The sequence below is a fragment of the Salvelinus fontinalis genome, chromosome 1 (assembly GCF_029448725.1).
Source record: "Salvelinus fontinalis isolate EN_2023a chromosome 1, ASM2944872v1, whole genome shotgun sequence".
NCBI classification, from domain to species: domain Eukaryota; kingdom Metazoa; phylum Chordata; class Actinopteri; order Salmoniformes; family Salmonidae; genus Salvelinus; species Salvelinus fontinalis.
The window spans coordinates 55,867,243-55,893,122 of NC_074665.1; the positions used below are offsets into that span (position 1 = coordinate 55,867,243).

The following is a 25,880-nucleotide window of genomic DNA, read 5'->3' on the forward strand; positions in this document are numbered from 1 at the left end:
ATTCAACCACAAGTGTACTACTGTAGTACTGAGCTATGCCATGTGGTGGAGGAAAACAATCATAATAGGACTAATAGCATACTTTAGTGTAAGACAAGACAAGGGAAGCTCAAAATAAACACACGCCAGCCAGACGAGCCAGTGTATGAATTGAACTGATTTTCACATGAATTAAATAATATTAGCTGCATAGGAGCTCACTTTGCGATCTGAAAGGTAGGTTAACGAATTGCATGTTGTTGAAAAGTAGATTGAAGTAATGTATTCATATTATTAGCTAAAGAAAACTTGTTTTAGCAGAGAACAATTGTTTGCGGAAATCAGCTTTGTTTACATAGCAGGGATTTAAAGAACGTCCAGTTGGCTGTTAATGATCTCCAAAATCAAAAGCATTAGCTCATCACACCGTTGATTTAGCAATGGGCGCTAACAGCTAATTGAATTCCCCCACCTTGACAGCAGAGAGAACATTTTGTTTTTAGAGTTAATTTCCTTTTGCCATGGGGTGTTGAGAAAATGTTGCAGTTAACTGGTTGTGAGCATATGAGCATGGCCTTACCTGGCCGACACGTTTGTTGTGAAGGAAACACAGTCTGTGACAAAGGACAGGGGAGTGGTCCCTGTGATGTCCTCCCACTGGGCAGGAGATGTTCCACCTGAATGGAAAACCATGAGAAAAGACAAATCCCCATCCCTGGTTAACCTTTCATCCACCTACTGCAAACCCTGTCCTTCCATCCTGTCCTCCAAGTAGGAGTGAACCTTGTTATCATTGAAGGTCTGAATCAATTTCAATAGAGGTATGTTCTCAGCCACAAAGGTTGTTCAGAACATCCTGGTGGACTTGCCTGTGATGCTGCAGAGGAGGCGCAGGCAGGGGGTGGAGTCCCCCCTGTGTCCACTGGGGTGGCCCTCTGCAGATCGGGGCGGGACAGGGATCGTCATGGTAATGGGCTTGTGGAACTTCCTCCTCCTGGGCTCCACGGTAACTATAGGGCTGAATGTGGCCCTGTTGCCGAGAAGATTCCTCACCATGTCGTCTGGGACGGGCTGAGCCTGCAGGGAGGGGGAGGGGGAGGACGGATGAAAGAGGTGAATCAATGTTCTCTCATTTGTTCACATTAGCATAACACATGACAAAAGCCATTATCTTTTAAAAAGTTATGGTTAAATAAATCTCAATTGGATGAAGGTAGCCAACTCATCATCAATCAAAACAATGCTCTTAGCTCAAAAGTTGGGAAATTAGACTCAAAGTTTAAAGCAAAACAGAGACTAATGGAGATTCTAAACAATACAGCTAACTGATTGACTTGGCTTTCAGACCTGCAGGCCAACGCGTATCTTCTTGGTGAGCGCCCCCTGTGGGAAGGAGGCCTGGACCATGGGCACTGTCTGGCTGGTCAGCGTCCCGCCCTCTGGACCCATGTGGTTACTCTCCTGCTTGATTCTGGACACCACCGCAAAGTACTGGGGGAAGTCCCTGGTGATGATCCGACAAATGCGCTTCTTCTCCAGCTCAGCATTGCTGTCCAGTTCTGTTGGAGAACACATGAACAAATATAGATGGATAAAGGATATTCAATATGTTATGTATGTGCGAATGACGAAGGAATGTCAGAGAAGGTATTCAGTTACATTAGCAATGTTGACCTGTAATACTAATAATAATACATTTAAGTGGTAAAGCACTTTTCTCACACCCACCGTGCAATAAAAAATATATCTATATATTAATAAAAACGATCCAAAACACAGAAAATAGAACACAGACAACAAACAAAGATATTTACAGGTGTCAATGCAGATGTGCATCTGTGTAACATACCTTCGTCCATCCCATTCAGAATGTCTGTGATGTCACTTGGATGGCAGTCGTACTGGTGTTCCTTCCATGTGTCACCGTTGTCGCTCCTGAGTACGATCAGCTCCCTCTCCTTCCCCCTCATGGAGCCAAAATGAGGAATCTCCACGATCACAGGGCTGGAATGGAACAGAACACCCAGAGATTGTTCAGAGCACCCTTAGAGACAAAAAGGTGGATCTTTACATTCAAATAGCATAAATACAGAGCAATGTTTCTTAATCCCTCAAATGATCAACTCATCATCAAGCTTTGATATTTGAATCAGCTGTGTAGTGCTAAGGCAAAAACTAGAATGTGCAACAAGGATTAAGAAACATTGCTATAGAGATAAGAGAAAACCTACCCCAGAAATTGGGCTCCTGCAGGGCCGACCTCAACCAGCCGGCTAACCAGGCCCTCTCCCTCCACCATGGGCGGGGGGTAGGCCAGCTTGTGCCTCTTGGCCAGGCGGCAGGTGATGCGGGTGGGAGCCGTGCACTTCCGGGGCGGGATGATGATACGCATGCCGTTGCTTCGGCTTCCTCTCATGGACCCCCCACGAGCATCCACCATGAAGCTAACCAGGAATCTGCCGGCGCACAGAAATACAAATATTAGACCAGGAAGGGTGAAGCGGGAAAAGAGAGAGAGAGAGGCCATAACCACTGACACGTGAGACGGACGAATCCCATGCTGTGACCACCGTACATCCAAACACTCCGAGAAGAGAGAGAGAATGGAAAGAAAATACTAGAGAAGGAGAGAGAGAGACAGACAGAGACAGAGGGAGAGAGATGGTGCTTTGAGTTCTCAAACTTGGCAGGTCTCACCTCTGACACTTAACAATATGACCTCAAGACACTGAAACTTTAAAGAACTCAGAGGTGATGTAATAGGGAACATGTGAGTTTCCTGCCAAGATCCATTACTCTGAAGCAGTGATCTATATTAAACACCTTCACAAATGTTTCACCCCCGAGTAGAAACTCAATTAAATCACAAATGAATGTGTTAAATACGTGACGTGTTAGCTTCTACCTAATAAATGCAGTTTTGGCATCCCATTAATTGTGGAAACTGTCATCAGTTATATTAAGCTATTCGTAGAACGAACAAGGGTATGTTTAAATTGAAATGCCTCATATAGTATGCCAGCTGTTAAAGGTAGACTCAGCAAAATGACGTTGCCACGAGCAGCACCGCAGATATTGAAATGAGCGAGATGCCAGACTTCGCTCTCACAGTCACACACAGTATCGGCGCATGTGCACGGGTTCGCGTCACGTTGTTCACAGCGTGGTAGCCAGGGCAAAAAAACTGCTGAGAAGTTCAGTCTCGCACTTCAACGCTCTTAGTTGTTGTGGAAATTGATCTACTATGCTGTTTACTTTCTGCATCTATGTCATATCGCTATTTACCTAAAGCCATAAAACCTTACCCAATAAAGATACCCAACATTTTCATTCGGCATGACATGCTGATCTGAGACGGCTGAGTTGTTACATGTCTGACCTAAAACCATACACAATGTTCTTATTTGACTGTCCACATTGGCTGCGTTTACACATGCAGACAAATTCTGATCTTTTTTCCATTCATTTGTCTTTGTGTGCACTTTGCAGACCTGCTCATAGATTTTTTTTAGGGGCTTTATCCATATATGCACTGTGAGATGATACCTTGGTGAGAAACTCGTAAACACATCACTAGCACTACAGCTACACAGTGTAGATGAGAGACCAGACCACACAGATGACACAAGCACAGAAACATAAGAGGAAAGAGGAAGTAGTGGAAACTGTGACATCACTGTGACATCATGGTGACATCACCAGACACAATCATCACCTGGAGTCATACTGAGGGAGCGGGGAGGACACGCTGCAAAATAAAGACCAAAACAATGCAGGAGGCAAAAAACTCCATTTAGTAATACAGCACAATCAATTTAGTTTTTTAGGTCTGATGCATTTCACCGTGTCAGTCAAAAAAAGAATAAAAAGATGGTACAGAAATAAAAGAGAGGGACTGAAATACAGGAGAACTGGAAAAAATGTAGGGCATTGAAAGGGCCAGAAACCCCAGTACATGAGACCTGACAAAACACAAAATATCTTCCATCTGTACTCGGCCCAGGACATTGGCCTCTCGAGCATTTCCAATAAGACTAAATCATGTAGTCTACAGCGCAAGTCCATTATCTACTGTATGTGAGGGTGACTTCCCTCAAACTATTCATCACCGCGGCTCAGCAAATTGAAATTGCACAAGAGACTGCAGAAAGGAAAAACTCCTAACAGTGTGTCACTGCAGACAACTGCTAGCTGGGTCTTTCTTGGGCTGATAAAATGGAGTATGTAGAGTAACATTCTCCTGTGTCTGGATTAGCAGTAGCCCCTGTCTGACATGGCTAGAGCTACAGCAGCTGAGGCTGGGTGTCAGACTGGTTGGGAGACGGCTGGTTCTTACCCTGAGTGAATGGGGCTGGACACAGCGTTGCTGTGGTCCATGGTGTCTGGGGTCCAGCTGTAACGCCTCAGACACTCTGCATCGTAGTCTCGGGTTACAGCCAGGTGCTGTGGAAGATACAGGAGGAGGGTCAACAGGTGAGTTCGGAAGGAGACTTAATGGTTTATGACCTAACCTGACGGTGACCCTCACTGATCTGCAGATAGACATTAGAGGTGACACGTTTAATGACCTTCTGCATTCCTAACACACAATAAGAGAATATGACCTCTTACCCCTACAGACGAGTGATCTAACAGGACTCATACAGTGTCTCACAGAAATATATTTTTGTCATCTAAAACATTCAGTATCACCTCGATGAAACATGCTGAATATGATTAACCATTTGAACCACAAAAAGTGGCAAACTTCCAAACTGAAACAATAATTTGTTTGTATAAAAATGAAAAAAAAAACATGGAATTTACAGTGACCAGATGTCGCATGGGGAAATAAATAACTATTTACCTCACTGAGATGAGGACCAATGAACGGAATGAGAATTTCAGAGCTCAAACAAACAAACATGAATGGAGCCAGAGAGATGGTCATGGAGAGTGAGCGAGGAGACCATCTATTGACATCATATACCTTATTGAGAGGGTCAACCAAGTAGGAAAGGTCTTTACACACACTCTGAAGCTTTAGAGGAAAAAGAGGCAGAAGAGAAATTACAAAGGGGACTCCTCTCGAGGAACAACAGTTGAAGAGTCTTGAGATTTCTCTACCAGTCCCTAGTCATACAACAACTCATTCAGTGAGAAGAGGCTGCAGTGGCCTTTCCCACGAGATTTCTGCTTTAGCAAAGAGTGATACTATCACAAAAGGCAACCTTATTTGTGATAAGTAGATGTGATAGTGCCACAAACATCACCAAATCCCAAGAATGATACATGTGATCATATGAAACAGATCAACTATAGAGCATGATGTCTCAAGCCGTTGAAAAAGCACAGGACACATCTGTTTAATCAGTTTTAACAACCAAGTTGGAGGAAACTATTTTTGAACAATATGAGAGAACAAGATTTTACATGCATTCAAATACCTGGCTGCCCTTTGACCCACATTTGTTTGTCAAATGTGATTTCAGTGAAGTTGCAAATATTGTTTACAGTACATCCATCAGGTCAAAGTTCCTGTTTTAGATCCTGCATTGTGATCACCAAAACTTGTTTTAGGACAAACACTGCAGTGTGGATTTCCCAAGGCAGCTGGAAATCTTAAAGAAGCCACAGAGAAGTTTGAATAAGCTCTTACAGAAATTGTCCTACACAGCCTCAGGACTGTAAGTGCCAAACATAAACTAAACTAATGAAAAAGCCCAAAATAGGCAATTGGAAATAAAATGTGACCATGGGGGAGGCCAAATCCATCACTAACCCCATCTCAGAGTTCACATTTCTTTTCTTTTTTAATTGTGTCACGCAATGCCCTTGACAAAAACACAAAAAGGAGAAGAGAGGAGGAAGAGAGTGACACAGAGAAACCGAGAGAGTGACCACAGAAAGAGGATAGAGACAAGAAAGGGGTAAAGGAAAAGGTGGTGTGAGGATGTTAGGAGGACGTACTGTATCCTTGGTCGGGGCGAGGATCTCCTCTATCGTCATGCTGTCCCGTGCGTAGGAGCTGCGGTTGAGGGTGTTGGACCTATCCGAACTGAAGGAGCGGAGGCTGGGGTGTTTAAATGTTACCACGCAACACAGCGGGTGACAATGAACAGCAGGCCCAAACCAAAAGAAAAGCAAAAGTAAAAAAAATAATCCATTACTACATGCAACCTCCAGGGAACTGAATGTTACTGTACAATGTACTGTATATAGTGCAGAGCAAGATTAGAGTCCCACAGTAGGGGATAGCTAGGTAGATAGGAGTTATTCAGAGATGGAAATGAGAAGGAGGTCAGTTTTTACTGAGAGGGAGAGAGGGAGTGAGAGAGACAGAAAGACAGAGGGAGAGAAGGAGAGATAAAGGAGTTGTATTTGTGTCTGTGTATCATGAACACTGACGTGAGGTCAAATACAGTCTGACTACTGTAGATGTTTCAGAGAGGACACTGGGTGGAGAATCAATTTGATCTACTAACAAACAAAGAATGTGTTAACTACACTACAGTACATAGAGTACGGAACCAACTTTGAGGAATTCCATTCCGTCACTAAAACATCTGGATTCTTTATGTTTATTAAATAAATATTTAGTTATAACGGTTCCTAAAAATAATCTTGAACTACTTTGAAGTATCCTAATTTGTATTCAGTTAAAATAATGTAGCTAATTCAATTAAACATTTGTTTTGCGATGGGCAAAGTTCTGTGTCTTTCATTTCTCAGATGACTTGGATGTGTGTTCGTTTGGGTGCTACAGAGATGACAGTCTGCTGCGTCTTGCTTGCTGTGTTGTTGATGTTTGCCTGGTGTTGCAGATGAAGACACACTGACTAGGCTGCTCCCCTTTCTGAGAAAAAGCCAATCTTCTTACTTGACTGTTTAAAACAGTGTAGCCCTACACTGTTTGTGAGTATACACACACGCTTCTAGAGGTGTCTTCTCAGAAGAAGTGTGTGTATAACCTAGTCAAATGTGTAGGGCTGCACTGTATTGTGTGTGTGTGTGTGTGTGTGTGTGTGCGTGCGTGCGTGCGTGCGTGCGTGCGTGCGTGCGTGCGTCTGTGTGTGTATACGTGCGTAGAGAGAGGGAGAGAAAAACTGCAGAGTGTTTGATTGGGCATGCTATTCAGCACAGAGAGAAGTCCTTTATTCAGCACTGCAGCTGAAGTTTCTAAGCAACTCCACTGCCTGAATGGACTGGCATCACAAATCTGCTTTGCCTACTCCAGTGTTTCCCAAACTAGGGGTCACGGCCTCATGTGGGGTCGCCTGATTTGAAAATGGGGTCGCGAGATAAACTCAGATTTGTTTTTGGTGCTTAGTTCATAGAACCTAACCGTTGTGTCAGTAACCTCTGGTAGCAGCTATACGCGGGTGTAATAAACAGATCGGTTTCTGTTTGTTGACTAAATAGAACAGAGTGGACAAGACTAGGCACTAAATCAAACTGGGGGGAAAACAACATTATCAAAGGACTTCCCAGTACTTTTCTGATGCATTTCAGTCACTTCAACCCACACTTCTTTAAGATACTGGCCCGAGACTGATTTCTAACAGAATGTCAAAGCCTTAATTAAAAAAAACAAATCGCTGGCCGTTGATTACATCACCTTTTTTATTTTTTTTATTAAAATGGGTTTGCAGGCCAGAAACGTTTGGGAACCCCTGGCCTACTCTCTCTGTGGTGATGCCTGTGTTTTCTCTTCACAGCTTCCCTTCCTCTCTCCTTCCCTCTCTCTTTCCTCCTTTCCCCAAATCTTTCTCTCGCCAATTCAATTTCATTTTGTTTTATTTGTACAGAGTTGTTTACAATGACATTTTCACTTAGTGGAAGCCTTCTCCCTTCCTTTCTATTACTCCCTCACTTTCTCCTTCCGGCTTCTTTATGTACCATTTCATACCTCTCAGTGGCCTTGATCAATCTGCCTCTGTCCCTCACCCCTTCCCTCGTTGCTATTCTGAACACTGCGTTGCACATTTCTCTCACTGCTTTCTCTCATCCTCTCTTTTTCACTCTCACTCTCTCTCCACATTTTAAGATGAGGCAGTGTTATTTGATCTAGAAAGAAAGTGAATATTTGCTTATCTAAGTCAGCTCAATGACTTGGTTGTGCGGATCATTGCTATCGTTGCTCGATCATCCTTACTCTGTCATTTATTATATAGTTCCAAGGCAAAATGTGTATCCGTGTGTGTGTGTGTGCTGTGTGTGTGTGTGCTTGTGCTTGCTATTGGTCTGTTATTTGTCAGATAGGTCAATGTGGGATTGTTAGATAACAAGGCATTCTTTGGCCTTGAAGTTTCCATCTCCGCATACTAGAGTAGGTCATTTTAAAGCAATAGGTCATTTTTTAGGATTAAAATATGTCAAATTGATTGAAAATTGACTGAAACATATTGATCCCTGGAAGTTACAAAAAGTGGCACCTTAAAAAAAATCTAAAGGGCAGGGTGTCACCTCAAACCACACCACTATACAAAAAGTTGGGTTAATAAACTTAAACACAAGCACATGTCATTATTAAGTCACAACATATAATTGTCGCTTTTATTTTCTCATGTCTACTCTATTCATAACTTGTGTTAAATATGACTTGGTTTATTTGCAAATGATGAGGGGTTTCTATTTACTGATGAGAAAATAAGGTGAACGTGTCAATGGAAAATGTTAGTGAGCTCAAAATAAGTTTTCCAAATAATAAGTCACCAATAAACTGTGTAAATATACCACACAAAGAATGACAATGGTTCATGACGTCACAATGAGGATGGGTCAGGGGAGAGAAATGTGTTTTGTGAAATTTGCTTTCTGCTCTTACCTGATCCTAGGGCTAGAGTGAGAAACAGACAGAGTGCAAGAAAGAAACAAGGAAAAGAAAAGTAGAGTGGTGAAAAGCAAAGCATTTTAAAACGTCAAAGCAGAGGTGCTGTGTTTTTATTTTCATGTGACATCGATGCTCTGCTTTTGCATGGGGCATGCTCCAAGCCTGGGCTCATAGTCTCTCTCTCTCTCTCTCTGTGTGTGTGTGTGTGTGTAGAGAGTCCATGCGCAGACCACGCAAGGCCGACGTCATAAACAGAAAGGTAAGGGGAAAAGAAAGAAGCTGCTCAGCACAGTACATTAATCAATCAATACAATAACTGACTGAAATAATAAAGCATAACATATCCAGCAATATCTTTTCACCACACATATTCAACCGGTTTACTCTGCAATTAAAATAACAGAAGAATGATAGAAGTTTCTCATAGCATAATATACAGGATAGTAAATGATGGCATAGTTTATACACTAGATGCAATACCTTATGAGAGAAAGCACTTGATTTGAACAGTCATCACTGTAACCTTTGAACGCTTCTCTAGAGACTATAAAAATGGCACAGCCCAATTCAAACCCCTTGCCTTGATTGATCAAACAAGGAAGAGCTGAAGTGAGGTCACGCCTCATATTGACTTTGTGACATGATGTGATAAACATTATACAAATCTGACATCCATTATTGCTTAAAAGCTGATTGAACACTTATTTCATGATGAGACAAACAGTGGTTCTGTTTTCTGGGCTGTTTTGTTCCACAGTGTGCTGCTTCCTGACAGGCTGACACTGTTGTTGTTTTTAGTCGGTCAAGCATCACTATGCATTTGCCAGCTGTCAGGGGCACCACAATAGATGGCCAATGATGTGCTGTGGGATACACAATACTCATCTAATGTGGTGATGTATTTTCAGCCAAACTTGCCAGTTTTCTGCTGGGCACTCAACTCTTAGCCTACAGCAAGTTATCCTCTCTTTGAATACTGTACTGGGAAATAATGTATACATATCTGACCAAAGGCAGAATGTACAGCGCATTTGGAAAGTATTCAGACCCTTTGACTTTTTCCACATTTTGTTACGTTACAGCCTTATTTTAAAATGGGTTAAATAAATACAAATCCTGTTCAATCTACACACAATACCCCATAATGACAAAGAGAAAATGTATTACAAATAAAAACAGAAATACGTTATTTACATAAGTATTCAGACCCTTTGCTTTGAGACTCAAAATTGAGCTCAGGTGCATGCTGTTTCCAAACGGCCAAACTGAGCAATCGAGGGAGAAGGGCCTTGGTCAGGGAGATGACCAAGAACCCAATGGTCACTCTTGACAGAGCTCCAGAGTTCCTCTGTGGAGATGGGAAAATCTTCCAGAAGGACAACCATCTCTGTAGCACTCCACCAATCAGGCCTATATGGTACAGTGGCCAGACGGAAGCCACTCCTCAGTAAAAGGCACATGACAGCCAGCTTGGAGTTAGCCAAAAGGCACCTAAAGGATTCTCAGACCATAAGAAACAAGATTCTCTGGTCTGATGAAACCAAGATTGGATTCTTTGGCCTGAATGCCAAGCGTCATGTCTAGCGGAAACCTGGCACCATCCCTACGGTGAAGCATGGTGGTGGCAGCATCATGCTGTGGGGATGTTTTCCAGCAGCAGGGACTGGGAGACTAGTCAGGAAAGATGAATGGAGCAAAGTACAGAGAGATCCTTGATGAAAACCTGCTCCAGATTGCTCAGGACCTCATACTGGGGCGAAGGTTCACCTTTCAACAGGACAACGACCCTAAACACACAGCCAAGACAATGAGGGAGTGGCTTCAGGACATGTCACTGAATGTCCTTGAGTGGCCCAGCCAGATCCCGGACTTAAACCCGGAGAGACCTGAAAATAGCTGTGCAGAGATGCTCCCCATCCAACCTGACAGAGGTGTGCCCAGCTTCTAGCGTCATACCCAAGAAGATCGCTGCCAAAGGTGCTTCAATAAGGTACTGAGTAAAAGGTCTGCATACTTACGTAAATGTGATATTTAAGTTTTTTTTGTTGAAAAAATGTGCAAAGATTTTCTTTGTCATTGTGGGGTAGTGTGTAGATTGATGAGGAAAAATCTATTTAATCCATTTTAGAATGAGGCTGAAACATATCAAAATGTGGCAAAAGTCAAGGGGTCTGAATACTTTCCCAACGCACTGTACAATTTAAGTGTAGATATCAGTGACGGTAAACAATAGGCCCGCTATGGCCCGTAAAAAATTAAAAACGACTGAATCATGATGTCATGCTGAACCAGCAGTATTGCATATTCATTACATCTTTATAACATGTGTTATTATGAAGAAAACTTAGGTGACCACTACTTCTTCGAATTTCACTGCTCCCATACGTACAGCATCTCATCAACACATCAGCACATCTTAAACCGGTGTGTATAGAATGAACAAACACAGTAGCAATGCCAAACATGACATCACAATCAAGAGCATATAATGTCATAATAGGGTCACATACCTCGCTGAGCGGACTCCTATGCTGAACCCCATGTAGCCCTCCTGCGGAAGAGAGTCGTCCCCCAGCTCCTTGAGGTCCTGGGGCCGCAGATATTTGTCAGTGTCTCCGGTCATTGCATCCTCACCTGGTGGAAAAGTCCCTCATCAATATTTCAAAGGCAATCCGGTAAAAGAGCGTTGTGGTACTCCTAGAAAAACCCTACCACAGCTTTATAAGAGGCCTTGAATAATTGATCAGTGTCAGTCTGATAACTAGTGGACCAGTAAGTCTACTAGGCCCTATGCTCAGTTGGTGGGCTACACATTGGGCTATAGTGAAACTAAATAACAGCTACTCAGCACTAGGCTACTTGAAATGAATGACAATAGTAATAAATCCATTACAATCTATTCACAGGCTAACGAAGTCCATTAGCTTGGAGATAGAGAAAAGCTACTTGCAGCATAGCTCTCCTGTCCAGTAAAACCAAACGCAGTTTGTATTGACACTAAAGCCAAAAAGCGAGAGGGTTAAACGCTAGCAGAACTCAAGCCGCGAGAGCAACTCGATTATCAAGGAGAAATAAGACAGCAGTCCTTGAAGCGACAATCTATCCCCTTCTCCCCGACTCCAGCCTGCAACAAACACTTCACTCTTCCACCGCAGCCCCTCCCCCCAGCAGTCCTACCCCTGCCGCACTCTTGCTCAGATGGGCTGCAATGTCGCTACAGCTCTTTGCTACATTTGATTCAAATACGGTCCCAATTCGCTCACTGACTGTATAACATCAAACGTGAGTAGGGTTTTCAAAGCTAATGCAGTGGACTACTGAAGAATATAACGTCATAGCAAGCCAAGCCAGCATGAACAATTATCTTCTCCCTCTCCCAGCTTGCTCTCTCTCACACGGCTCCCGCCTCAGCTACCCTGTAGCCTACAATATTCAACGGAATAGTGCTGCATTCTGCCACACAACTACGAAATGGCTTTATGCACCAATTGCCTGTGTAAAATCCATTCGACAGCAGCTCTCCATAAACTACAGCCTAGCCTTTATGACTTACATAGAAAAACTGCCATGTCTGTCACCACTCTTATTAGATTCCCGTGTTGGTCTTTATATTCCAATTATCCGCAGAACAGAATAACTTCCCCCAATAAATCCAGAGCGAGACGAATGAGGTAGAAAATAAATCCCATGCAGTCATGTGGTTGCAGCTGAAAAAAGGTCCGAGGTTGAACTGTCAGGTTTGGCTATTTTACAGCAAATGACTACTACCCGAAAGCCTACTTATTGTAACTGCTGCAGTTGTTGCTAGTGTAGGGGCGAACTGCACCCCTGCCGCTGCTCTTCCGTTTCGTGCTGCAAACAAAATTCAAACTATGCAGACTTTTCCCGGTAGAGTAAATCCCTGAGCGAAAAAGTAAAAGTGGAAGCCATTTAAGGTCGGAACAAGAGAGTTTGCTTTGCTAATGCATCTAGTCGGCTCAGTGAAAGCTCATCTCATTGGATTTGGAGATAAAGTCTATCCGTCCGGATAAACTAGCATCTCCGTCAATGTGCAGGCAGAATGGCACCAAAAACACAGCGGCAGAGGGATAGAGAGGTACTTATTTTAGGACGGGGATAAACTCCGTTTGGTGAGACTGGAGGGAGAAAAAGGCTTTGAAGGACAACCCACTGGAACCCCTCCAGGATTGTTTTTCCTGAGGAGGGGGTGGACGGTGGAAATCTGTCTGCATTCCAAATGGGTGGACCAAAACTGATAATTGGTGCATCGTTTTGTATCTCAAAGTAGCCTACACTTCAAGTTATTACTCCTCTAAATCAACACATTTTTGTAGTTTGGGTGTTAGGGAGAATTAGGCAACAATTATGACTGGTGACCACTTTTACACTCATATAGATTTATATCCTGTGGTTATACTAGGCTGAATATATATATATATATATATATATATATGTGTGTGTAGAATATAGTAAAAATGAAGAAAAACCCTTGAGTGAGTATGTGTGTCCAAACCTTTGACATTGTAGAATAATAGTGAAGACATCAAAACTATGAAATAACACATATGGAATCATGTATAGTAACAAAAAAAAGTGTTAGACGAAATCAAAATATATTCTATATTTGAGATTCTTCAAAGTAGCCCCCCTTTGCCTTGATGACAACTTTGCACACTCTTGGCGTTATTAGTAAAAAATAAAGAAAAACCCTTGAATGAGTAGGTGTGTTAAAACTTTTGACTGGTACTATATATATATTGTTATTTTCTACCTAGGGTCTGTACCATGGACACTGATCCCAGAAGAAAGCTGTGAGGACTTTAGACATGATCTAAGGAACGGGTAATGGAATCAGCGTGCCACTCTGATTACAGCAGGACAGGAGTGACCTGTCACGGCCAATTAGATTGCCCTCCAGATAAAGAGATTTGGAGAGATGTAAACTTTTTCTGTCCAGACTATGACATGCACTGTGGACTGACTGTCTAGGATTACTGGTGTAACGTATGGCCAGATGTAACGCCATTGTTCAGTAATACTTTTCAACATAGCTGCCTTGGTTGGTCTTACACTTAAGGCCATTTAGCAACGTAGTAAACTGTGATGATAACCTGAACACTGAGAGCAGTAAACATTGCAGTATGTGTTTATCAGCCCCAGTGTAGACATAGTAAGCACCACCTCTGATCAGTCGCCAGGTGAGTGTGTGGAACTTGTTGAGTCCAGCAGTATCATCTGACACAGAAACCCGACACCCCTCTCTACAGTTTCCTCTGCAACACTCCATGGAAAAACTCATCCATTTTACAGTGGAGTCCGTTTATTGCTTCCCAAACACTTGGTGATAACTGAAATGGGCAGTTCTATGATATTAAGTTTTGTCTTAACAACTACCGATAGATTGGTATTCGTCCATCCACTCAGCATAAAAATGCAACTTGAGGTCAGTTAACATGTAACAACACTTGATTTGTCCCATACACTTTACTATTTCAGTTGTTGCATGTACAGTTTCTGTGTAGTTGAAAGTGATGTATAATAATGATTGTATTGTTACCAAATATATTGAAATACCATGTAACTACCATGCATGGTATTTTGGCAACAAAGTTAAATGACCCATAATGAATGTGGGAAAAGACACAAGTTAATTCAGCTTTACAGAAGGAAGGCCTATCCTTTATAGCAAATTGCTCTAGGGCCCGAATACTTAGCTACATGCAGTGTAACCAGAATGACTGCAGATAGGTCACACCTAACATATCTTATCGCAAGCAAAAGAAAAGTCCAAAAGCTCACACACAAACTTAATTTGTGTCCAGTGCTTACTTTCTCTGCTGATTTACATTTGGAGACAATGATTCAGCCAGTGACATCAACTGCGGATACATAGCTCAAGCAAGGTACTCAGAGAAAGCTGGATTTCAGTGAAAGTAAGCAGAGAGAAAGAGGTGTGTTCTGGCTATTATGTCCCAGATAGCCAGGCAAACCTCAAGCAACAGCAGACAGTTAGTGAAGCAATGTATCAGCAATGTGGTGAGTTGGTTTCGGTTTCCAACGGGTGAGGCGCAGGTGAAGGAATGGGTTTACGTGAAAAGAGTGAAACATACATAAAACTACTGCGTAGAAAAATGGGGCAAATACCTTCGTCAACATCTGAAATACAGTCCTCATTGAGAATTTCCGGCACATTAGCCTTAACTGTGTGATTTGAATACATAGAGTAAATCGGATGTTAATAAGACACGTCAAATGGCACACTTTCACAAATATGAGATGCATCCACACATGCTTTGCATACACAAAACACAGATCAACCCTAACTGGCGAGGATCCAAACACACTATTTCACTGTCAGTTCATGGGGGAATGCACGGCTTAGGTTATCAGGGAAGTTTTGAAACAGTCACATCGTCACATATACTCATACCTTCATCTTCAGACATGTCCAGAAACTCGTTCATGGTCTCGGGGACGTTCATTTTGTGTTTTTCTGTCGTAGTCTGGTGATAAAAGAGGAAAGAGTGAGACATGAGTAATGTAGATGAATGCTACTGTATCCAGTGACCTCTGCTTGGCCCTGGGTGTCACTATTAATAAATCCCTCCTGACACGTGGACAGATCAGGTCTCAGGGGCTATTTGAGGAGCACCAGGAGATTCATTATTAAACATGTGCGAGAGAATTTGTGGAATCACATGCAGTTACTCGTGTATACTGTTTCAGGGCCAAGTACTAATTTGAGATACACATTAGTAACTCATCCAGTGATTTCAAGGTTTGAGTTGTACAGTATTTTCAGACCTCATGTTAGGATTCAGCCCAATTTCATCAGAGGAATGAACAAATGTTTATTAATTTATTCTGTACTTATAAATCACCACACACACAGATGAACACATAAGGTTAGTGAACTCCAAGCACATGGTCAGATGATTGTAACAAATACTGTACATAGAGACAGACCACTAGTCTGGATTTTCATTTGTTTTACATACATACACTAGGAATGCAAATCGATATTTGCTTTGCATTACCATAACACATTAACACAAAGAGAGATCAGCACGTTACAGTACGCACTGCAAGGTGTCTCACGTGTGATAACTGGACTAGTGTTTAGGTGTGCATAATGCGTAATCTATACCTGCTACCAGTACAGCAAAGGAACACAACTCAAGTCTTCCACTGCTGCTGTGTCTGCTTGCTCAATTACTATCAGATAATGGCCTGTGTTCATGCCAGGTGAGTAGACTCATCAATGAGTACAATACACCAATTGAGATTTACAGTCAAATTGAGTGCCAGAAGCAATATTCACTGGACAAAGACAAGCGATAACAATGGGGCTAGGCCCCACTGGTCCAAATGAAAACAGAGAGACGAACAAACTTACAGAAAGATAAACATACAAACAAACAAACAAAGACAAACTGACAAAGAGACAGACTTGGGGTCTTACCACAGAGGTCAGATTCTCATCAGTCAGCGGCATGAGAGTGTCCACCACTGAGATGTAACCAAGGCGACGGGCAATGGACAAGGCTGTGTTCCCGTTCTGTAAAGAGGGGGAGAAGAATTGGAGGTGTAAAGGATAGGAGGTTGTAATATGTGTGTGTTTTTACTTTGTTATTGTGGACACATTAGTGCTGTGTATGTGTATGTATGTACAGTATACAATGTATGTTGTACAGTTCTGCTCTATTTGTCTCTGTGTATCCCTGCTGACTGGGGCGTCTGTCAAAGAGCTGCTGAGACAGCAGGTTTTCCTATGGTGCCTCACTCACCACGGTCAGCTGATTGGCCGAGGCTCCATGCTGCAGCAGCAGGTTGATGATGTGGGTGTGACCCTGCTGCCCCGCCTGGTGGAGGGGCGTGTAGCCGTTCTGCGGACAGAGGAGAAAGGGAGGGATGGCGAGAGGGATGATAGTGAGAGAAAGAATGAGACGGGGAGAAATTGAGGGGAGTGAGGAAAGGGGAATGCAAAGAGAAAAACGAGGAGGAGAAAATATTAATACAAACAGTGGGGCAGCAAGGGAGGGAGGGAGAGAGAGAGAGAGAGAGAGAGAGAGAGAGAGAGAGAGAGAGAGAGAGAGAGAGAGAGAGAGAGAGAGTGGGACCAAAACAAAGAGAGTGTTAGGGAGGTGAAATAACACACACACACAACCTGACAAAAGTAAATAAGCTCAAATGAACACCACATGGGAGAGATCTTCAGTTGTTTACCTTTGTTTTGCCATCAACTCTGGCCTGGTTCTGTATGAGGAAGTTTGCCATCTTGACGTTGCCATAGTGACAAGCCACATGCAGCGGAGTGTATCCCATCTGTTTTACCCAAGGGAAAGGGACAGAGAGAGGGGGAACGAAAGAGACGAAGAAATGAAGGTGTGAGCTTGTTACTTCTCATCCTGTGATGTCACAGCCCTTGTGTGAATAGGACGTACCTAACATTAACTTAACCCAAGTGTGACACAAAATTACTATTATTCATCAAGAACTTAATAACACTTCTCTATTAGACACACCTGATAGAAAAGATGAATGAATGAACAGCCTTGGCTGTAAACCAGTGTGCTGTCAGCCCAAACACATTGTGTAACCTTGTGCTGTGTAACCTTGAGCTTCTGCAGGCCTCTGTCTGTGTCCCTGCTATGGGGGGAGGTTGACAATGGGCGGTTACTGGTAGTGCCGTATGTACAGACACAAACACCTGTCACTCAGGTGTCCTCCTATACTTTATTCATGGCACACCTGAGAACACAGTGCTGCAGAAAGGTGTGTGTGTGTGGGCAGGTGATTATCTTTTATCACTTTAGTAATGCACTATTCTAAACACATGAAGTAACCATCTATAACCCCTGGTCTATGATTGACAGAGGAGAGTTGAAATCAAGGGCATCTCTTTGTCCCACAGTCTTTCACTGTGATAGTCTGTACAGTCTGTTCCCTGTGGTTACCGTAGAAACAGCGTGACCCTCACCTTTGTCTCGGGGTCGATGTCCGCCCCCTGGTTGAGCAGGACTTCTGCCACGTTGACTTTGTCCTCCTGCGCTGCTAAGTGGAGTGGTGTGAGGCCGCTCTGAAAGAGCGCGCATAAACACACACACACACACACACACACACACACACACACACACACACACACACACACACACACACACACACACACACACACACACACACACACACACACACACACACACACACACACACACACACACACACACACGGTTAGAATGCCTTTTCCATGGTGGGGGGGGATCACAGCTTTGTCAAAGCAAAGGCTCTTTATTCAACCACGTTTTTAAAAAGTGACAGGGATAGGACGTTAGATAGCAAGGAGGTTGTTTTGAAAATATTTTTTAAATCCTGCGGCTGCTTTTGAACTCAGTGAAAAGCATCAGTGAAAATGAGAGACTCAGCTGTGGTCTAATCCTGTCACGACTTCCACCGAAGGTGGCTCCTCTCCCTGTTCAGGCAGCGCTCGGAGGTTGTCGTCACTGGTCTACTAGCTTACTTTAGTTTATTTAGTAAATATTTTCTTAAAACTGCATTGTTGGTTATGGCCTTGTAAGTAAGCATTTCACTGTAAGGTCTTCTACACCTGTTGTATTCGGCTCATGTGACAAATAACATTTGATTTGATTTGATCCACTATGCTAATGATGGTGCTGGACTGAGAAGTGTTAATCTGCCTTCAACTAGTGCTCATTACGATGACACAGGCCCTCTCGGCTAATATTAGCGGGCTTAAATCAACCCCAGAAAAGCTGGTATGTCTGTGTATGTGCCTTTGGTTACACGTGTCTGTGATTGTCAAATCGTATAAAAAATGTAATTTAATTGGTCGTATACACATATTGTTATCAGATGTTATCGCAGGTGCAGTGAAATGCTTATGTTTCTAAATCCAACAGTGCAGTAATACCTAACCGCACCTCTCGGATTGGGTAAAATATTGGGTTAAATGCGGAAGACACATTTCAGTTGAAGTCATTCAGTTGTACAACTGACTAGGTATCCCCCTTTCCCTTTCCCAATACACACAAATCCCCCAAAAATAAAGAAATGAAGAAATATAGTAGTTATATAGGATGAGCCTTGACTAGAAAACAGTATAAAAATATAAAGTGGGTAAAACAGTATGTAAACATAATTAAAGTGACCTGTGTTCAATGACTATGTACATAGGGCTTCAGTCTCTAAGGTGCAGGTCAGAGTACCAGGTGGTAGCTGGCTAGTAACACTGACTAAGATCAGGGCAATGTACTGGGCAGAGGCTGGCTAGTGGTGACTATTTAACATTCTGATGGCCTGGAGATAGAAGCTGTTTTTCAGTCTCTCTGTCCCAGCTTTGATGCACCTTTACTGTCTCTGCCTTGTAGATGGTAGTGAGGTGAACAGGCCCTGGCTTGGGTGGCTGAGGTCCTTGATGATCTTCTTGGCCTTCCTGTGACACCAGATGATGTCGAAGTTCTGGAGGGCAGGCAGCTCCTTCATTTTGTTGACGTTGAGGAATATGTTATATTTCCTGGCATCACTCCGTCAGGGCCTTCACCTCCTCCCTGTAGGCTGTCTCGTCATTGTTTGTAATCAGGCCTACCACTGTTGCGTCGTCAGCAAACTTGATGATTGAGTTGGAGACATGCGTGACCACACAGTGGGGCCATGTTGAGGTTAAATGTGGTGGGGGTGTTGTTGCCTACCTTCATCAGCTCGGGTTGGCCCATCAGGAAGTCCAGGACCCAGTTTCACAGTGCGGGGTTCAGACCCATGGTCCCGAGCTTAGTGATGAGCTTGGAGGGCACTATGGTGTTGAAGGCTGAGCTGTAGTCGATGAAAAGTTTTCTTACATACGTAGGTATTCCTCTTGTCCAGATGAGATAGGGCAGAGGGCAGAGGGCAGTGTGCAGTGCGATGGCGATTGCGTCATCCGTGGATCTGTTGGGGCGGTATGCAAATTGTAGTGGGTCTACGGTGTTGGGTAAGGTGGAGGTGATATGATCCTCATGAAAGCACTTCATGATGACAGAAGGGAGTGCTACAGGGTGATAGTTATTTAGTTCAGTTACCTTTGCTTTCTTTGATACAGGAACAATGGTGGACATCTTGAAGCGAATGGGAATAACAGACTGGGATAGATTGAATATGTCCGTAAACACTCCAGCCAGCTGGTCTGCAAATGCTCTGATGATGTGGCTTGGAATACGCGGATAAACATGCTTAAATGCCTTACTCACGTCGGCCACGGAGAACGAGAGCTCACAGTCCATCTGAGCGGCGTCCGCCTGAGTTGGAGGTTCTGTGTTTTCCTCAAAGCGGCGAAGAAGGTGTTTGTTTAGCTTGTCCGGGAGCAAGGCATCAGTGTCTGCGACGTGGCTGGCTTTTCCTTTATAACCCGTGATTGTCTGGCACATACGTCTAATGTCCGAGCCGTTGAATTGCGACTCCACTTTGTCCCTATACTGTCGTTTTGCCTTTTTCATTACCTTGCGGAGGGCATAGCTAGTCTGTTTGTACAGATTATGTTCCCAGTCATTTTATCGTGGTTTAATGCGGTGGTTCACACTTTCAGTTTTGTGCGAATGCTGCAAATTTTGATTGGTCAGTCCTTAACACAAGTACTTCCTGTTTACGTTTCTGCCTATAGGAGGGGAGGAGCAAAATGGAGGCGTGATCTGTTTTGCCAAAGGGCGGGCGGGGGAGTAGCAACGGTCAAGAGTGCTCGATGAGCGAGTAGCACAGGAGATCGGTTGAGAAAACTTTGGTAGCGTTTTCCTGATTTTCTTTATTAATGTTCCCATGTACAATAAATGTAGCCTCAGGATATACGGTTTCCAGTTTGCACAAAGTCCAGTGTAGTTCCTTGAGTGGAATATTCTCTCGGGAGGTAATGTGTTCGGCATTTGATGGTGAGGTATTCCAGGTCGGGAGAACAAAAGGATTTGAGTTTCTGCACTTTACCACAATCACATCATGAGTAGTTAAACATGAAACATACACCTCCAACTTTCTTTTTCCCAGGGAATTCTTTCTTCCTGTCCGCGCAATGGACGGAGAACCCCGCTGGCTGAATGGATGGGGACAGTATATGCGGAGAGAGACATGATTCAGTAAAACAGAGTATGTTACAATCCCTGGTGGCTGCCTGGAAGGAGATCCTCGTCCTGAGCTCGTCTACTTTATTGTCCAGGGACTGAACATTAGCGAGTAATATACTCGGAAGCGGTGAACGGTATGCACACCTCCTGACTAAGAGCCTACTCTGACTAAGAGCCTACTCTGTGTTTCTCTTCTTTGGTGACGGCGACTTGGAGCAGCCCTCAGGATTAATAGAATTGCCTCAGGAAGTTCAAACAAAGAATCCAATTCAGGGAATAAAAAATTCTGGTCGAAATCCTGGTGAGTGACTGCCGATCTAATATCCATTTTCTTTTTCAGCTGTCGGTAATAATTCAAGAAAAGTTTTGAGTAAATAATGTAAAAAAAATATACAGCAAAGTTGGTTAGGAGCTAGAAACAGGGCGACCATGTCTGTCGGCGCCATCTTGTAGTGCATGTGTGTATGTGAACAGTAGTGTAAAGTCTGAGTGTGTGTGTGTCCAAGGTACTGATGGGTGTTGAGGCCTATGAGTGTTGAGCTGTAAAAATGTAATTTCCACATAAGTTACCATCCTGTGAGGCCAGGTGAGAGTGTGTGTTTGTTGCGTGTGTGTGTGTGTTTATGTGAATGTAGTATAGTGTGCTGTATGTGTGCTTTGTATGTCTGTCTCTCTGTGTATACACAGTGTGTGTGTTACCTTGTTGCCCATGTTGACATTGGCGTTCTTGGTGAGGAGCAGAGAGACCAGGTCCACACTGCCCTCCTGTGCAGCCAGGTGAACAGGACTGATGCCCTGGCGGGTCACAGCGTTGGTGTCCGCCCCGTACTCCAGTAGCGTGGTCCCTATGTCCATCTGGTTCTTCTTGGCAGCTATGTGGAGGGGTGTGTAGCCATTCTAAGAAGAAGAGACACAGGGGAAAGGTATTCAGCACTCTCTGAGTGTACTCTATTCCAGGGTACTTTTTCACATCGGGACCCCTTTTGTGATAACAAATTCATCAGGGACCCCCTCATAATATCAGAACACAACTCTTACTTTAGAGTGCGATGAAAATAGCATACAAGCATTTTGCTATGACTTCTGCAGTGCATGACCGGAGAAATCAAGTCTCAGGCCCTGTCAAAGAAGATTTTAAAGGCCCTCTTGCCATCAGAGAGAACACTTTGCCTTGGGGCATTTAACAGTTTTTAAGCTAATTTCTTGCAATTCTACACATTTTGCCATGGGGCAGATCGTGCCATTTGCAGTTTTTAAGTTAAAATTACAGTGTATTTATGCCCCCTGCTCTATTCTACTCTCTTCTATTATTTTTCCAAATATTTATCTGTATGGGACCTCATTAGGGTTCTAGATAAAGAGATGATAACACACAGTACACTAGACATTCCATAATCTTAGCTAGGTGCAATATTTAATTTAAGGCCTTGTTAAGCCTAGCGATATCTTTAGTTTTACTGATATAATTGAAATAGTCTTGTCAGACAAATTTCAACCACCAGGATGATGTTAACAGAAACTACATGTTTCACCCTCTTCTCCCTTCACCAGACACACACTACTAAATAACAATAGCGCCAGGCAGACAGAAAAAGAGTATTTGGCTGGATGTTAAAGCCGGATCCATCCCAACATTCCCAAAGGGTTTCCCTGGGGAGGACCATTAGAGGAGCTCCACTGGTGGTATGACACTACAGGGAGGCTTTAACGCCATGAAAAGTCCAAGGAGTGCAGGGCAGTGGGGGTGTAATGCAGACAGAGCTGAGACCGTGGGTAGATGCAGTAGGCAGATATGGAAAAGTGAGACAAGCTCTTGACACCTACTTCAACTGTCATATAATAAATAAGGTAACTCAGTGCAAGGCAGTAATATTAGTTCATACCATGATAACAAGCATATCATATCACAGTTGATGACATAGTACGACTACGTGTATTAAATCAGATTTGATTTTTGTATTCTAAGACTGTTTCAGGCCATTGGCAAAGATTTCCAGACTGTATAAATTTACAGTTTTCCATCTGTCTGTCTGTCTGTCTGTGTGCGTGCGTGCGTGCGTGCGTTTCTGCTGTGACTGAAGCCAGAAGGGCAGGCAGCTGAGAAACACATCAACTGTTTTCTGTCATGTGACTTATAACCCTTTTAATCTCAACATCTCACCAAGCCAAGCCTGAGCCTCCAAGAGAAGATTTAATTTATTTCCAAAACACTGAAATTAGACAAGAGACACTGACTGTACCTTGTTAACACAGATTTACAGTGCCTTCAGAAAGTATTCAAACCCCTTGACTTTTTACACATTTTGTTGTTAGAGCCTGAATTTCGAATGAATTAAATTTAGATTTTGTGTCACTGATCTACACACAATACCCCGTAAGTGGAATTATTTGACAAATTGTTTACAATTGTTTACAAATTAATTAAAAATAAAAGACTGAAATGTCTTGAGTCAATAACTTTTCAACCATTTTGTTGTAGCAAACCTAAATAAGATCAGGAGTAAAAATGTGCTTAACAAGTCACAAAATAAATTGCATGGACTCACTCTGTGGGCAATAATAGTGTTTTTCCCCATCTCTGTACCCCACATATGCAATTATTTGTAAGGTCCCTCAGTGAATTTCAAGCACAGATTCAACCAAAAAGACCAGGGTGTAAAGGCAGTCATTGTTGTTCTCCTCCTCAGACGAGGAGGAGCATGGATCGGACCAAGATGCGGATTGGTGATTAATCATACTTTTAATGAAAACAGCAAACAAGACACTACAAAATTACAAAACAACAAACGTGACTAACCTTCAACCGTCCTGTGTGGCCCAAACACTGACACAGGAACAAACACCCACAAAACCCCAGTGAAACCCTGGCTGCCTAGTATGACTCTCAATTAGAGACAAACGATACACACCTGTCTCTAATTGAGAATCATACCAGGCCGAACACAAAACCCAACCTAGAAATACAAAACATAGACTGCCCACCCAAAACACACGCCCTGACCATAAACACATACAAAAACAACATAAAACAGGTCAGGACCGTTACAGAACCCCCCCCTCAAGGTGCGAACGCCGGGCGCACCAGCACAAAGTCCAGGGGAGGGTCTGGGTGGGCAGTTGACCACGGTGGTGGCTCAGGCTCTGGACGCTGTCCCCACACCACCATAGTCACTCCCCGCTTCTGTCTTCCCCTCCCAATGACCACCCTAAAACTAACATCCCCTAAATGAGCGGCCAGCACCGGGAGAAGGGGCAGCACCGGGACAAGGGGCAGCACCGGGACAAGGGGCAGCACCGGGACAAGGGGCAGCACCGGGACAAGGGGCAGCACCGGGACAAGGGGCAGCACCGGGACAAGGGGCAGCACCGGGACAAGGGGCAGCACCGGGACAAGGGGCAGCACCGGGACAAGGGGCAGCACCGGGACAAGGGGCAGCACCGGGACAAGGGGCAGCACCGGGACAAGGGGCAGCACCGGGACAAGGGGCAGCACCGGGACAAGGGGCAGCACCGGGACAAGGGGCAGCACCGGGACAAGGGGCAGCACCGGGACAAGGGGCAGCACCGGGACAAGGGGCAGCACCGGGACAAGGGGCAGCACCGGGACAAGGGGCAGCACCGGGACAAGGGGCAGCACCGGGACAAGGGGCAGCACCGGGACAAGGGGCAGCACCGGGACAAGGGGCAGCACCGGGACAAGGGGCAGCACCGGGACAAGGGGCAGCACCGGGACAAGGGGCAGCACCGGGACAAGGGGCAGCACCGGGACAAGGGGCAGCACCGGGACAAGGGGCAGCACCGGGACAAGGGGCAGCACCGGGACAAGGGGCAGCACCGGGACAAGGGGCAGCACCGGGACAAGGGGCAGCACCGGGACAAGGGGCGGCACCGGGACAAGGGGCGGCACCGGGATAAGGGGCGGCACCGGGATAAGGGGCGGCACCGGGATAAGGGGCGGCACCGGGATAAGGGGCGGCAGGTCCTGGCTGAGGGACTCTGGCAGGTCCTGGCTGGACGGCTCTGGCAGGTCCTGGCTGGACGGCTCTGGCAGGTCCTGGCTGGACGGCTCTGGCAGGTCCTGGCTGGACGGCTCTGGCAGGTCATGGCAGGACGGCTCTGGCAGGTCATGGCAGGACGGCTCTGGCAGGTCATGGCAGGACGGCTCTGGCAGGTCATGGCAGGACGGCTCTGGCAGGTCATGGCAGGACGGCTCTGGCAGGTCATGGCAGGACGGCTCTGGCAGGTCATGGCAGGACGGCTCTGGCAGGTCATGGCAGGACGGCTCTGGCAGGTCATGGCAGGACGGCTCTGGCAGGTCATGGCAGGACGGCTCTGGCTGGTCATGGCAGGACGGCTCTGGCTGGTCATGGCAGGACGGCTCTGGCTGGTCATGGCAGGACGGCTCTGGCTGGTCATGGCAGGACGGCTCTGGCTGGTCATGGCAGGACGGCTCTGGCTGGTCATGGCAGGACGGCTCTGGCGCTAGGCAGACGGCAGACTCTGGCCGGCTGAGACGCACTATAGGCCTGGTGCGTGGTACCGGAACTGGAGGTACCGGGCTGAGGGCACGCACCTCAGGGCGAGTGCGGGGAACAGGAACAGGGCACACTGGACTCACGTGGCGCACTCTAGGCCTGGTGCGTGGTACCGGAACTGGAGGTACCGGGCTGAGGGCACGCACCTCAGGGCGAGTGCGGGGAGAAGGAACAGTGCGTCCAGGGCTCTGGAGACGCACAGGAGGCTTGGTGCGTGGTGCCGGAACTGGAGACACTGGACTGGAGACACGCACCATAGGGAGAGTGCGTGGAAGAGGAACATGGCTCTGGAGATGCACTGGAAGCCTGGTGCGTGGTGTAGGCACTGGTGGTACTGAGCTGGGGTGGGAAGGTGGCGCCGGATATACCGGACCGTGAAGGAGGACACGTGCTCTTGAGCACCGAGCCTCCCCAACCTCACCAGGTTGAATGGTCCCCGTAGCCCTGCCAGTG

The 25,880-nt window shown here is 45.0% G+C and overlaps 1 protein-coding gene across 38 annotated transcripts in view; it reads right to left on the minus strand.

The window, feature by feature from the left end:
- Positions 1 to 25,880, minus strand: part of LOC129857963 (ankyrin-3-like) — a 218,627-nt gene that overhangs the window by 42,945 nt on the left and 149,802 nt on the right. For 14 of the 38 annotated variants that reach the window (XM_055926959.1, XM_055926893.1, XM_055926922.1 and 11 more), the window contains 17 exons: positions 21,592 to 21,789; positions 17,772 to 17,870; positions 17,018 to 17,116; positions 16,579 to 16,677; positions 16,254 to 16,349; positions 15,222 to 15,294; positions 14,936 to 14,992; positions 11,302 to 11,425; positions 5,929 to 6,031; positions 4,949 to 4,999; positions 4,316 to 4,422; positions 3,695 to 3,727; positions 2,211 to 2,435; positions 1,829 to 1,983; positions 1,327 to 1,538; positions 849 to 1,056; positions 560 to 656 (listed from right to left, as the gene is read on the minus strand). In XM_055926959.1, coding sequence (XP_055782934.1) covers positions 560 to 656; positions 849 to 1,056; positions 1,327 to 1,538; positions 1,829 to 1,983; positions 2,211 to 2,435; positions 3,695 to 3,727; positions 4,316 to 4,422; positions 4,949 to 4,999; positions 5,929 to 6,031; positions 11,302 to 11,425; positions 14,936 to 14,992; positions 15,222 to 15,294; positions 16,254 to 16,349; positions 16,579 to 16,677; positions 17,018 to 17,116; positions 17,772 to 17,870; positions 21,592 to 21,789 — 2,036 coding nt within the window. Of the gene's footprint in view, positions 1 to 559; positions 657 to 848; positions 1,057 to 1,326; positions 1,539 to 1,828; positions 1,984 to 2,210; positions 2,436 to 3,694; positions 3,728 to 4,315; positions 4,423 to 4,948; positions 5,000 to 5,928; positions 6,032 to 11,301; positions 11,426 to 11,741; positions 12,178 to 12,344; positions 12,946 to 14,935; positions 14,993 to 15,221; positions 15,295 to 16,253; positions 16,350 to 16,578; positions 16,678 to 17,017; positions 17,117 to 17,771; positions 17,871 to 21,591; positions 21,790 to 25,880 lie in introns of those variants that run through there. The other 24 variants (XM_055927031.1, XM_055926821.1, XM_055926914.1 and 21 more) reach the window with 9 other exon arrangements.